The following is a 14,235-nucleotide window of genomic DNA, read 5'->3' as shown; positions in this document are numbered from 1 at the left end:
GAAACAAGGGAATGAATAGTTAGGTTGTTTAGTCCAAGTAGCATATGAAGGCAAATCAAAGAATGTGACTCGCTTGTCACTAACCGACCCCAGTTCCAACAATCACAACTGAAGAAGTGGTGAATATTTGTGAGAACCATTGGTTTGGTGGCCACTCCAAACTAATGGCTTTCCCACGGTACTGCTGCTGACCATGTGGTTCAGCAAAAACGAACTAGTCTTCTGCGGCTTAAATCCTAGTAGGCTACTGATATCTGAATCGTTAAATTGTCTGAATAGTCTGCCTATATAGCGTTTAAATTACCTTTCTGTTTGGAATGTCAACACAATTGAGCACACATAGGCCAAGTGCAATATAAATTATTACACTTCATTGTAAAATTATAACAATATTAGTAATCATAATAATAAGCAGCTTGAATAAAATATATTTAAAAAAATGGATTGTCTGTTGAACAAGAAACGTCAAGAAATAGTCCTTCTAAACTAATCTGATGATACCTCAACGCGAATATCCTGTTTTAACTGTGCATGGCTTAAATGAAAGTCAGGCGAATATAGCTTTTTTGTGGGCGTGAAGGCTTAAGCGAAATAAACAGAGAGAGAGAGGGAGAAGAGAGGCACAGAAGAGAGGAGAAAGAAAGGAAGAGATAAACGGCGTGTACGAAGGGAGGGAGAGGGTAAATGAAGCTCAACACTCTCTCCTGCCGCAGCCAACCGGGCGGCGCGCGGGGGGACTCTGCCTTGAAGGTCTAGTCTCGGCGCGGGACGTTTCTGGTCTCGAGCACCGCGGATTTACTCCTGCACGCGCATAATAAAATGGATATGGAATGATAACCGACAGCACGGGATGGCGAGGCGGTGAAATCAACTTAAACCTCCCACGGCGGTGGCTCTGTTTCGACATGGTAGGCAAAATGCGTTTAAAATCTGAACTAGGACGCTACGTTCAAGATCCGGTTTTCTAAAAATACGCATTGCAAGCGAGATAACAACATATGCGCAGGCGAAACTCTGACATCAAGCGTCCGGAGTTGCTTATATTCCCCCTCTGTTCAGCCCCCTCTCTCTCCCCTTTTGCTGTTTGGTTCGCTGTTTTCGCGGCTTCGTATCAGCTCTCGGCCGAGACCGCAGCCAACAGTTTCTGTTTCCTGGCAGCGAGTGAGGACGGGAAGCCCTTTAATGTGTCTATGGGCGCCTTCTGTAGGCTAGCGGTGAAAGTTGTTGAGTTTGGGGCTTTTCGTTGGAGCGCGGGTAGCAGGCCCGTCGGCCGTTCGTCACGGGACGGCGGAAGGCCAAGTTGAAGTTCAGCTCCGGTCTCGGTTTCCTGGTTTGTGTGTCAGTCAGCAGAAAATGGCCGCAGTTCGGAGGCGGCGGACTGAGTGAGAGCGTCGGGCCAGCAGAGGGCCTCCTGTCCCGGGATGTATTTCACGGAGCAGATACCCGTCAGAGACTGGACAGGAGCTAGAGAGGGAATGCCATATCCTATGAGCCTATAACGTCTTTATAACACGCTTACTGTGTTCACTGAGATAACAGATGTGAACATAATATGATTTTGTGAAAGGATTCTTCTCTTTGACATGCCACTTTATAATGTGGTACTTTCTCAGCATTAGGCCATATGCAAAATAAACAATTAACGAAGACATTGAATATCCCAAAGTTATTACACGCTGTCATCAATTGAATTCAACTTGCATACAAGTATAGCCGTCACTGATCAACATGTTAATGGTTAATATGGGGACCTGTTAATATTTGAATGTGTGTGTGTGTGTGTGTGTGTGTGTGTGTGTGTGTGTGTGTGTGTGTCTGTGTGTCTGTGTGGTCAAGTAAATTGGCCCTCTTCAAGTTTTTAGCAAAAAGTAATGTGATTATTATCCTACAATCGAATTGGTTTACTTTATATAACAGGGATTCAACCTGCCTACATCAAATGAAAAGTGATACATTAAGGTCACCTTTTTATTCACTTGTGAGTGTTAATTTAACCTGAAAATGTAAATGTAAGGTTAGAGGCTGCAGTGTAATCCCAGGCTATACAGTTAGATATAGAAATGCATTATCTTGCCGTGCCATGCAGACAAAATACAATACAGCAAAACTGATGTGACTATTGTTTGAGAGAAGGGACCGAAACTAATGGGCCCACAAGTTCTGGGTCATTTTCCAGAGAGCCTACAGTCAATAGCAAAGCCAAGTCTATTTCACCGAGACGTCACTTTAAACATTTTTAAATATCTCCCTTAAGCATATGTCAATGGGTTCTTATTTGTAGCAACTACCCGGTTTTGCTAAGGGCTCAAGTTGCCATGCATTCCTGTTGATCTATGCATTATATTTTAGGCCTATAGCAGCACGCTCAGGTATTCTTCATTTACTACCATGTGCGTGCGGATAATGGACCAACTTTAAATCGGTTACTCGAAGGAAATATTTAAATGAACTGTCAAACTAGCTGCAAGGCTTACATCCTGCAAGGTGGCGTTAAATCCTCAATGCATATTGGCAACCACGCATAACTTTACCACAGGATCAGAAACGAGCTTTTGAAAGAGTCTCATTGGGCCGATAATGTGCATATTATAACGCTACTTATAGAAATCAAACGAAGTACAACAGCTGCTGCGGCTTTAAGCCTGTATTTGGGATGGGCTGTATTCATAACGTCATTCCATTCCTCCCTCCGCAGACTCTCATTCTTTCATACATCTCCTCCCTCTGCTCTTATTCCTTCTCTGAATGGCACAGTTCACTGGCTCCATTACACCTCCGGCGATATTATACTGAAACATTCGGTCCAAAGATTGTCTTTTTTTCCTCTTCGGAGTCTTTTTCCTCAACTTTCCTGGCGTGTCATCAGTTCTGGGCTTAACGTCACGATTTCGACGTAGCGGAGTCATCCGAGGCGACACGAGCTCCGCGGGATCTAGAAAAAAAACAACAGTTCAACGACTACGGAAATTCGCTCTAGAAAACTCTTATTTGGATATGTCTCGACAAAAACCTACGTGCTGACGAAGGGCCGTTCTCCCTCCCGGCCAAACTAATGAAAAGACAACGCTTTATTTTTTTATTTTTTCACTATTCCCAAACCAGGGGGATGATTCTTGCAGAGTGATTCCTGGTTTCACTCTGCTTTCACAATATGATGTTTTCTCCCCTCTCTCTGTCTCAGGTATAGAACTATACTATTTGTGCATGTGTGTGTGTGTGAAGCTGCTTGTCCGCAATGTCTGTTTTCACCGTGTCGTTGTAGCCTACGTGTTTGAGCTGGGACCGGAGACCGGGGTCGGTACCCAGGGAGCTCTGGCCCTGAAAAGAGCGGGATCCGTGCTGGCCAGCAGCCTGTCGCTAGTCGAGGTTTTCCACTGATTTGAATTATGTCCGTTCCCTTGCAGAGGATAGAGCCTTTACAGATCATGTAGAATAGTTTTGGATAGACGATGATCACGATTTGGTAGGCTAAACAGATGAGGACGTTGTAGACATGGATCGTAGAAAGAGTATGTTGAATTATTATTATGGGAGATTGGTAGTGGGATTCCGATTCACAAAGACTGTTTAGTCATCCAAATGTTGTAGGCTGCATTAACAAAAACCTTGTTAAACGGGTTAAATAGGCTGCTTAAGTTATGGATATTTATATTGACAAATTTAATCGAGAATGTAATTCATGGCAAATGCTCGTTTTATAGTGATGTTATAGTTATACCCTGAAAACTACAAGGCATTGTGGTACTTGTCCAGACTATATGTAAAAGTTATGGATAAGTTGTATAGGTCTGTAACACAGAAGGGGTGTGTGTATGTGTGTGTGTGTGTGTGTGTGTGTGTGTGTGTGTGTGTGTGTGCGCGTGTGCGTGTGTTTGTGTGTGTGTGCGTGAGTTGGGGGAAGGCGAGGGGGGCTTGTGTGTGTGTGTGTGTGTTTGTGCGTGCGTGCGTGTGTGTTTAAAATGTATTATTACTTTGTCCAAACGATTCATATGTTCTTCACTTTCTCTCTAAAGTAATCATTCACATACTCTCTCTGCTGGTGTTACGTTAGAACTGCATCCAGAAAAACACCACTGGCCCAGGATTGGCTTATCCAATAGGAATTTTATTTGTGGTTTGGTGTCATTGTAGCGCCATATTTGCTTTGATTTAAGACATCAGGAAACCACCATACTATATGTCCATATGTCAAAGGAACAGGGATATATATCCGTCATCGCTTTCATGTTCTGTTGAGTAGGATGCCGTTTTATCGCTTATATTAATAAGTGGTGTTCAACTTTTCCTACCGAAGTCTTTGGATAAGAAGCAACATTCACATTTCTTAAGTTTTCTGGGAGAAGCAAATGTTACTCCTCCCACACCACAAACAGGACTGATCATGCTTAAGATTTCAAGGATCTTTCTTTTTAAACCATGCCAATTCTTTGCCATGACTTTGGTCTTAAACCACTGTTATGCCTCTGTAGCTTACCTTGGAAGCTACATTTCCAGTGCTACTTTGTCCCCTACAACAGTTGGTTAAAGAAGGATGAGCCCTTGTATTTTAAATGTCAGCCACACATGGCTATGGTTACCCTTACATGAATAACGATTTTGGTTGTTCATGTAAGGGCCACAACATTGTCAACTCCAATGACTATCCAAAACCATACAGACTAGCAGAAAACTATGCTAAATATTCTAATAATCTTTAAGCGATAAGAGCTTATTTGATGTATCCTGAAATCATACAAGAATGAATAATCTGGGAGTCTCGTCTATGTGGTCATCGAAAATATGTCTAAAGTTTGTGGGTAGCAGTAGAAGATTCCCTTTTGGACAGCTGCCAGTTGAGCATGAAGTATAGAACGGACAAGTTGAAGTGACTTGGGAAGGAGCAGAGGAGACATCTGGCAATGAGGGGAGACAGGATGGATATGCCCTCCAGTCATTTACTGTGGAGAGGCATCAACAAAGCCCTTTGTCTATGCAAGTTATTATTCTATTTTACTGTGGTCTCACCAAAAAATAGAAATTCTAGAAATTATGCTGTACTCTGAATCTCATAGACAAGTTTGTGTTTGATTACAGCAGGTTCATATTTTAAAGAGCAGATACAAACCTGTCCATAATATCTGTGCCTAAGCTTCAATTTATTTAAACTAAAAGGTGCATTCAATGATTTCTGACAGCTAGATGGCAGAAAATACACTGCAAATGAGTCTTGTTACCAATCAAGCCACTCCTGACCTACCCCAAGCCCTCGTGACAAGCCATACAAACGATTGGGCCAGCTAATAGCCCTGTTAACAAGCAATAACAGCTTTGATATGTATCTTGATTGTAAAATATTAGTCTATGGTCAATGACATCCATTAATTATGTTAGTGGTACACTGGATGAATGAGATCATAGTTATAGTTGTTTTCGTCAATAGTGGTTTAATTTGGTTTTAAATCAAATGTTTTTGCTCATTTACAAAATACTTGCTCATACAGTATAATGTAAACTCAATTATCCTCCCAGAGGTGGCAGTAGCTCAGCAAGTTGCTTAGGTAATCTCAATTAGAATGATGGAGATTCATTCCTACCTCCTGTGCAAAGTTTGTAGGTGTCCTTGGGCCAACTAGCCTTCAACAGCTACCATTGAGCAGCGTGTTGGTGACTACACACCAAAGCAAATGTCAATCAGCAGGGATTATGGATATGGTCTCTAAAGTAAGGTGTACCTATTTGTAATGACTGTTTTTAATGTTTTTTGTGAGCCTTTTTGATGGATTAATGTGATTTGGGTGCTTTAAAATTGGAGGTTCAGGCTTCCTGGACAGTTAAGATGTTGTAGAAAGACGTGTTCATGTTAGGACCTGTGCCAAGATTGCAAAAGGAGTTAGTTCTAAATTTTGCAAAGGATGGTCTCCTCTATTAATGGTATTTAAGGTACGAAATTACCACTTAATTCAACTGCTATAGGTTGCCTGTGCTGGGAGGAAAACGGTGCCTTTTAGGGCGATTATCCATCCATTCATTCACCATTTCAGGCATGAGTTAGTTCACCAGTCCAATCCTGGACTTCAGTAATCGGTTTGAATTTTTCACACATTGGTTTTCCTCTGTCATCCATCTATCAAAATATACGCACACAACCATTGCCTCTAGCTGTGTGAAATTGGATTATTAGTGTAATCCAACTTCATCCAGGATTGTGGATGGGTGGCGTCGACAATTCCAGTTCGCCACAAACCACATTTGCATGACATAGGGTATATTATAGGGTATATAAGTGGGGACTTGATTGATCACTTTTGAGTGATCAGATTTTATTTGCCTTATCGCCTTATTAATGTGATTGTACTAGGACAAATAAGAGTTAGATGTATATTGGGTTAGAGCAGTCCATTGTTGGAACTTTGTTTTTGATTGTATAAAAGTTTAGGTCTCCAAGTGGAACCTGTGTTTCCCTGTGGTTTGCATGAATACATTGGTAGTGTATTAAGAGGTGCAGAGTTTAATCGTTTCTAAACGTCAAAGCCAAGAGTCTTGAATGTCCTCCGACCCTTACCGGCCTCAACATCACTCTGTTGTCGGCCGTTGAGAGAAAGCTCATAAAGTGCAGGCCTCTGTAAGGAGAAAAGAAGTGTGTGTGTTTGTGTGTGTGTTAGCGAGTGTATGTGTGTGTGTGTGTGTTTTAGCGTGTGTGTGTGTTAGCGAGTGTGTGTAAGTGTATGTGTGTGAGTGAGAGCGTGTGTGTTTGTGTAAGTGAGAGAGAGTGTGCGTGTGTGTGTGAGAGAACGAGTGCGTTTTAATGTGTGTGTGAGAGCGCGTGTGTGTGTGTTACATTAGACCAGGCTTGGAGCCAGCAGGATTGATGGCTATGCCTGTGACCTTAAAAAATCCCTCATGATATGTTGTAAAACCTTTTATTTCTGCTATTCAATATTCTCTATTGAATAATAATGAGGTTCCCAAAAACAATGTCAATAATCTATTTAAAGTGGTTTATGCTACAGGAAATTCCAGCAGTAATCCCTTTCCTTCTTCAGGAATTAGAGAATGAATGCTTATTTATAATATACCTGAGCCTTTGAACATATACCGTTATCAAAAGTCGGGTTTATGTTTCATCAAGGAGCTAGATTCCTCATCAATTTAGCAGTTGGCTTCTAAACATGGTTTTGTTGAGTTCTCGTTAATATTTATAATATATATATTATATATATATAATTATTTACAATATTTATAATTATATTTTTCTCCTTATATTATTCCAATTCACACAATACATTTTCAAACTATTATTATTCACCTGTTCAAGAAACACAACACAATTAGAAGTAATTCAGAATAAATACAAAAAATTATTTTCTGAAAATGAATGTGTATTCCTTATCTAAAATCCTAAACTAGTTAACCTAACTTCCGGTGTAGACTTTTTATGCGTTTGATAACAACGTTTTTTGTTGGCAAAGATGTAACCAGCATGCTGCCTGTATCCGCTCTGCATGCTTGCAGTGAGCTAATCAAACAGCTGGCTTGTGTTTTTGTCACTTTTGCTCAATCCTGTCAAAACCCTGCCTGAAACCACATTCCATATGCATTTTAGGAATCTGCAAATTAATGTTCAAATAAGTGTTTTCTGTAATAACACAAATAAGATAGGCAGCATCGGCCGTTACACGTTGTCACGAGTGAGGGCAGAAGAGTTGGTCAAATCGAAGTGCTGCTTAATCTTTTTTAAAAAGAGGCCTTTTTACAGTTGAACTAAATGTTAATCTTTCTATATTTTTCTATGGATTAAACCATGTTAAACTGTTCATCATTCAGTCTAAATGACATTGAGTTCAAATGATATAGGTAGGACACGTTACCAATATGGCATAGTGTAACAGTAATCATAAATACCTCTTTAACTTCTTAACATATAACAATTGATGGAAAAGGGGAGGTGATGAAGACATTGATAAAGCAATGCTATCAAACATTAAATATACACAACAAAGGATCGCTTTTATTGTTCAAATGCATATAAATAACAAAAAGGATAATTTGTATAGTGACAATAGTCTGTTGTTTTTTCTATTTTTTTATTTAGTATTTGGCAGGTGGTTGTATCATCCCGATAACAACGGGTATTCTCTTACGTTATCCATAAATGCTTGCATTGCTTTATGTTAATACTATACCATGAAAATAATATGAAATACATGCGTGGTTAATACCTAATGATATCTCTGCTCAAATGCGGCCATGGATACAGCTTACAGTTGTACACATTTGTACATTATGTGTACAATTGTATACATGCTAGTAAATCAGTTTATACAGTATCTGTCTGGCCGTCTGTAGAAGCCAAGATCGTGAAACAAACCCAAGCATTAAATACAAAATAGGGTTAGGGTTAACAACAAACAAAAAACGTGACGAATGAGGAAAAAGGCCCTAGTCGATGTAACAAAGGAGGATTTGGTTTTCTGAACACAACTTATCAATGAATAGAACAATGACAATGTGGCAGCTGAGGTGTGAAGGAAAGAGAGTTACCGACATAAAAAGACGATTAGCAGGAACAGGAAGGAAAATGAAAAGTAAGAGAAAGTAAGCCAAGAAAACATTGAGAAAGTAAAGGAAATGAAGGAGAAACACAGGTGCATCAGACACGCACGTGGCACATTTGGTAGGAAATGTTGATCCAAAATACACACAGGATATGGTTAGGTGGAAAAGTCTTTAATTGGTCCACACCCTGGTATGGCTCAATCATGTGATGATGGTGGAAAAAACTAAATTAGATGAAGAAAAGTGTCTTAATACCACCGTTATATATATTACCACGGCTTTCCACGGCTATTAAAAGTTATAACCATACTTGACTTTTCAAAATTTTAATTTAAAGCTTTAACCTTTAATACTACCTGACAAAGTGTTTTTATATATATATACATAGAGATATATATATATATATATATATATATATATATATATATATATATATATATATATATATATATATATATATATATATATATTTGAGTGTTTATATAAACCTAGACATTTTTATATGAAAGCATGAAACCAATTTGAGCTTTTACCTTGTGACTATTAAAGACTGAGTAAACTAGATGCCATCATTCTACTGTTTCATCAAGGATCTCTCTCTAAGTCCTCACACGGTGTTCCTCTGGGTTTCCCCCTCATCAGGATGAGTTCCATCCATTCATCGAGGCACTACTGCCCCAGGTCCGGGCCTTCGCCTACACCTGGTTCAACCTGCAGGCCAGGAAGAGGAAGTACTTCAAGAAGCACGAGAAGAGAATGACCAAAGAAGAAGAGAGAGCAGTCAAGGACGAACTGCTGGGTGAAAAGGCAGAGGTGAGTGACTTGGAGCTATGAGGAGGCTGTCTTTGTCCTGCTGCAACTATAACAGGACACCTGAAATGCAATCATCTACACACACAGAAGTGAGCGGCTAAAAGCCACATCTACATCGTTCAAGATGCAGGAATGTGTGCCTCTTGAAAATGATCAACTCAAAGCAGATATTCTCCCAGTGTATGTCCCTCACTTAAAGATGACGGATGGCTATGCCATTTCAAACTACTTACACTCAAATAATAGCTCTTAAATCTTACCTACAGACCCTATAATTAAAGTCTTATGTTTAATACAATGCCTGAGGTTTGACTTTTTTTTTAGGAATGTTTTACCCGGCAGCTGTCAACCTAATAGTCTAGTGTGTGGATATATTGTATTGAACTATCGAATTACTCACGCTACTTATCTTTGGCTTGTCCAATGCCTTGTTGTCTTTCGTCCAGGTGAAGCAGAAGTGGGCCAGCCGTCTCCTGGCCAAGCTTAGGAAAGACATACGGCCAGAGTGCCGGGAGAACTTTGTCCTGTCCATCACTGGGAAGAAGCCAGCATGCTGTGTGCTGTCCAACCCCGACCAGAAGGGAAAGATGAGGCGCATAGACTGTCTAAGACAAGCAGACAAGGTAATATTTCTCACTCAAATTTGTACAGCCAATGTTATGTCTGGCGCATTTGATGCCTTTTGGTTGACGACGTATGCATTTCCAGATAGAAAGCGCAAAGAAACATCCAACCTTTGCAACAACATGCGTGTGATAGTGCAAGGCATAGACATGGAAATAGGTGCAGCGTGGGTGACCCTCCCTCCCCACCTCTCACTCCAAGGTGTGGCGCCTGGACCTGGTGATGGTGATCCTCTTCAAGGGCATCCCGCTGGAGAGCACAGACGGGGAGCGCCTGGTGAAGGGAGGCCACTGCTCCAACCCCATCCTGTGTGTTCAGCCCAGACACATCTCCGTGTCCGTCAAGGAGCTGGACCTCTACCTGGCCTACTATGTGCAGGAGAGAGGTGACTGCCCCCGCCCTCCGTTCATCATCATCCCTTTTTTTGTTAGTGCCATCTTGCGTGTTCAAAATGTGGCTGACCTATCAGAGTCATGTGAGTGTGCTGGGAGCTGGGAGGCTGACAACCTCTTTGTGCTCACTCGGCCAACACAACTATGCCTTGATCTCTGCAGCTCAACAAATCAAAAGGGGGTCATATTTTCCAATACGTCTATTGATTCGAACAAAAAGTCAGCATTTGATGGTAAGAAGCGAAGAAGGAAAGTAAAATAAAAAGTTTGTTTGAGAGACGACTGGGGGTCTCCTCATAAAAACGATAAAACACTAGAGAACGCAACAAGCTCTTCAATTCAATGGACAGACTGAGTCGGTAAATATCAAAGAGAGTGGAGAGAGAGAGGCAACAGAACGCCTAATGGATGATGAAGTTGAGGTAAGGAGGGACATAAATGGGTCATCTCAGGTGATGCCCTGGGTTCACCTTTAGCACCTTTGTCCTCGCTGAATCAAAATGATAAGAAGAAAATGGGTTGCAAGGCCTAATTAAAATGCACATCAAATGTTGAGAAGTAACAATTTCTAATGACTTGAATAACTCAATAACTGCAATCGCAGAACTTGAGAAATGATTCTGTTGTCAGGGCCAGGGCAACATTTAGCGAAGCACTTGTGCTAAAATGGCACTTGATCAAAGTGGGGATTGGAATAGTCAACAGATTCAATTATGTAAGGGAAAATAGTGCAAAGTAGTTGACAAATTGTCGCGCTCTCCATTATATGACGTTCTTTAGTGAGATCCAGTCTGTGTATTTGCCACAACTAAAGCCTTGAGCGGGGTTAAAGGAAGTACGCTTTCAGCCAAACCCAGTGAGGGAGAGAGGGAACGTTGTAAATCGGAAAGGATCCCAACGGAAACTAAGCTTTTAGAGCCTGTAGACAGACAGACAGACAGACACCCACACACACAGAGATACACACACTCAGGCACACGCACACACACACACACAGGCACGCGCACACATACACACACACAATCACCGTACACACACACACACACACACACAATGCCGGCTTGCCTGTTGTTAAGCCTGCCTTACCGACAATGCGTATTGATGTAAGTTCCCAGGTTATTTTTAGCTGCTCCCTGTGTGTACCAGACAGAGGACACTGTGAGGGAAGGCCTAGATCTAATTTTTCAACTTGACGATTATTATAAAGAGGTTAGCTTACGTGATCTACCTCTTTGTCTTGTTGTTCCAGTGATGTCCTTACAGATTGGGGCTGTAACCTTCTAGCCTTCTTCACTGTATTAGACTGTTCCCTCAGACTCCAATCTGAAATTAAGATGCTCATGTCTTAGAAATATGACAATACTAACAATGATATAATAATAATAATAATAATAATAATAATAATAATAATAATAAAATGGGGCCTTATCTAAAAGAATCTGTTGAACATTTACATTGAAGCGTGTGTGATAGATATAGCATACAATGAACAAAGAGATACAGGAAGAAGCATTTTTTTTTGTGCCAGTTAGAATGCTAAATGAGATGCTTGAAAAAATGAAAGACCCAACAGTTGGTAAGGGATTGGACTCCAGGGGGGCCATAACTGGTGGGTGAGAGGGGCAGTAGGTGGGGCGGGGCTTGGTCCAGGCCGGTTCTTCTCTCTCACTGGCTGGCTCGAAGCTCTTTGTGAAAACATATTTAATATGACTCGTACGCGCCGGTTCCAAAACCCATGGAAGGGAACACGGTGTTCACATCTGGTTTTCATATTGGCATTTTTTTTTATTTTTTTGAAGCAAGGAACATTGGAACTTATATAAAAAAAAAACACTGCGCATATTTATATGAGCTGCTACTCATCATGCCATGATAGCCTCGCATGAGATGAGAAGGCTTTCTTTACAACACTGTCGTCAACCTGGCCCCGGATGGCGTTCATTAGGCCAGCGCCTCTAATAGGGATGGAGTACACAACAAAATGAACAATGTTTGCACTCGTTATGTGTGTGTCTGTTTGTGGTTTTGCATGTGTTGCGGTTTTAAGGCATTTCGTGAACAGCAGCAAACAGTTAAGATGTGACCTTTTCGGAGGAGAAAAAAGACGAAACACTGCAATTTTCTCCAATGTCAGAGTCGATTCACATCAAACCCCCATCTCAAGTGTAATTAGAGTCTGCCATGAATTTGCTGACAATAGAGGGTTTTAGCATTTGAGTAGTGGCAGTAAAATCCGCACCCAACCCTTTACTTGCCTACCAGCCACACCTTCAGTATTTTTTTTCTTTTTTAAGGATGGGTCTCGACATTAATCCATTAGTGACGTGTATATTGCGATTCCGTTAAGTGAATGAATAGACCTTCTGGATTTTCTTCGAGATTTATCAATTTGCATAGAGAAAAATGAGTGTACAGGCCTATGATAATGGTGAGGTCTGGCAGCTCCACAGGGTATGTGTAAAACATGTGTTCATAGTTTTGACAAAAAACATTGTCTTGCAAATTATTATAAAAATACATGAAATTCAGCCATGGCTAAGGAATCAAGTCCAATTGACTTAATCCATCGCGGCTGGACCAGTTTGGAGACTCCTACTCAGAAGATGTGTGTGAAAAAGGGAAGGCACTGGGAGTAACGGTGGGGATTCTGTTATGTTTCCATTAATCTGTCCTCCGGCGTTTAAAATACGAAGGCAAACGTTAACCTTAATCCTTCAGCAGTGGGCGACTGTGCCAACAGCCTACGCCATTACCGGGTCTCTTAATGCACGCTGGAAATTCTTCTCTGAAATAAAAAGAAGTAGATGTGTATCTTTCCAAATCACCTACAGATGTGTTGAACATTCGGCGTGTGCGTCGGAATTTAAGTAAACCTGCAGGCTGTAATTTCAAGATCTGTCGAGTCGTCGCTGTTTGTTGCAACCGACGAGGAGAAGCGTGGGCATAATGTTTTGTTGATTGTTAGGATTACCACGGTAGACATGGATATCATCACACACACAGTTTCCTTTTGTTTTCTCTCTCAGATTTATTTCTATTTTTTCATTCTCGTTTGAATTGAGGTTGGCGTAAAAAAACAAGTCAAAGTAGTTAGAAAAGTCTCTGTCTCTGTCTGGTTTCAAACATATTATAATGTTTGCCTTTCTCTTTCTTTCCTATGCTCTCTCTCTCTCTCCCTCTCTCTCTCTGTCTCTTTCCCTCCCTCCCTCATTCTGTTTTCCTTTCTTTGTGTCTATGCCCTTCTCCGGGTCATTCTTTGTGTGTGCCAGTAGCAACAGCCTTCTCTCTTGGCATCCAGTCTTCTTCTAGCTGACACAGACAAAACAGAGAGGGGGTGGGGGCCAGAATAGAGTGCCAGCAGTTCATGGTGCGTGTCCCTCCCCAAGAACCCCAACCTGCTCAGAGACAGCCGCACGTGAATCTTCAAGTCAAGACATCATGGAAAAGGGCCAATAACGGATTCTCACCAAAAAATGGTGCATCTGAAACCTGGATGCAAGCCAAAAATAACAAATATTAATTTGGAATGCCTAGCGGCATAGCAGCTACATGCACATATCCAGTGAAGTAGCCATTCCAAAGCTTCAATGGAGTTCTAGTTGGGGCTTAGTTTTACAGTCTTGGTTCGGGAGGTAAAAAATCCCCTTAATTTGTCCCATTGACAATTTTCCACCATGGATTTTCGAGTATTTGAGGAGCTCAAATGAACTTGAAACTCTCTGTGATTTACCATAAGGCTATCGCAAACAATTATTAGCTAGTTTGAGAAAATCGGCTACTATTTTTAATAATGAATAATAATGAATTGTAGCAAGGAGGCTGAGACATACTGAGGAGCAATTAAAGGAAATATATAAAAATACAAAGTATA

General features: G+C 41.0%; 1 protein-coding gene across 3 annotated transcripts in view; it reads left to right on the top strand.

Moving 5' to 3' along the window:
• Window positions 1–639: 639 nt before the first annotated feature.
• The window catches only part of nfic (nuclear factor I/C), a 31,016-nt gene continuing 17,420 nt past the window's right edge, over window positions 640–14,235 (top strand). For 2 of the 3 annotated variants that reach the window (XM_079739972.1, XM_079739971.1), the window contains exons 1-4: window positions 640–908; window positions 9,178–9,348; window positions 9,795–9,971; window positions 10,174–10,357. In XM_079739972.1, coding sequence (XP_079596098.1) covers window positions 831–908; window positions 9,178–9,348; window positions 9,795–9,971; window positions 10,174–10,357 — 610 coding nt within the window. In that variant the 5' untranslated portion in view covers window positions 640–830. Of the gene's footprint in view, window positions 909–2,723; window positions 3,182–9,177; window positions 9,349–9,794; window positions 9,972–10,173; window positions 10,358–14,235 lie in introns of those variants that run through there. The other variant, XM_079739973.1, reaches the window with a different exon arrangement.

This window comes from Pollachius pollachius, assembly GCF_949987615.1.
Source record: "Pollachius pollachius genome assembly, chromosome: 7".
Taxonomy (NCBI): domain Eukaryota; kingdom Metazoa; phylum Chordata; class Actinopteri; order Gadiformes; family Gadidae; genus Pollachius; species Pollachius pollachius.
This window is presented reverse-complemented; position numbering and strand designations above follow the sequence as displayed.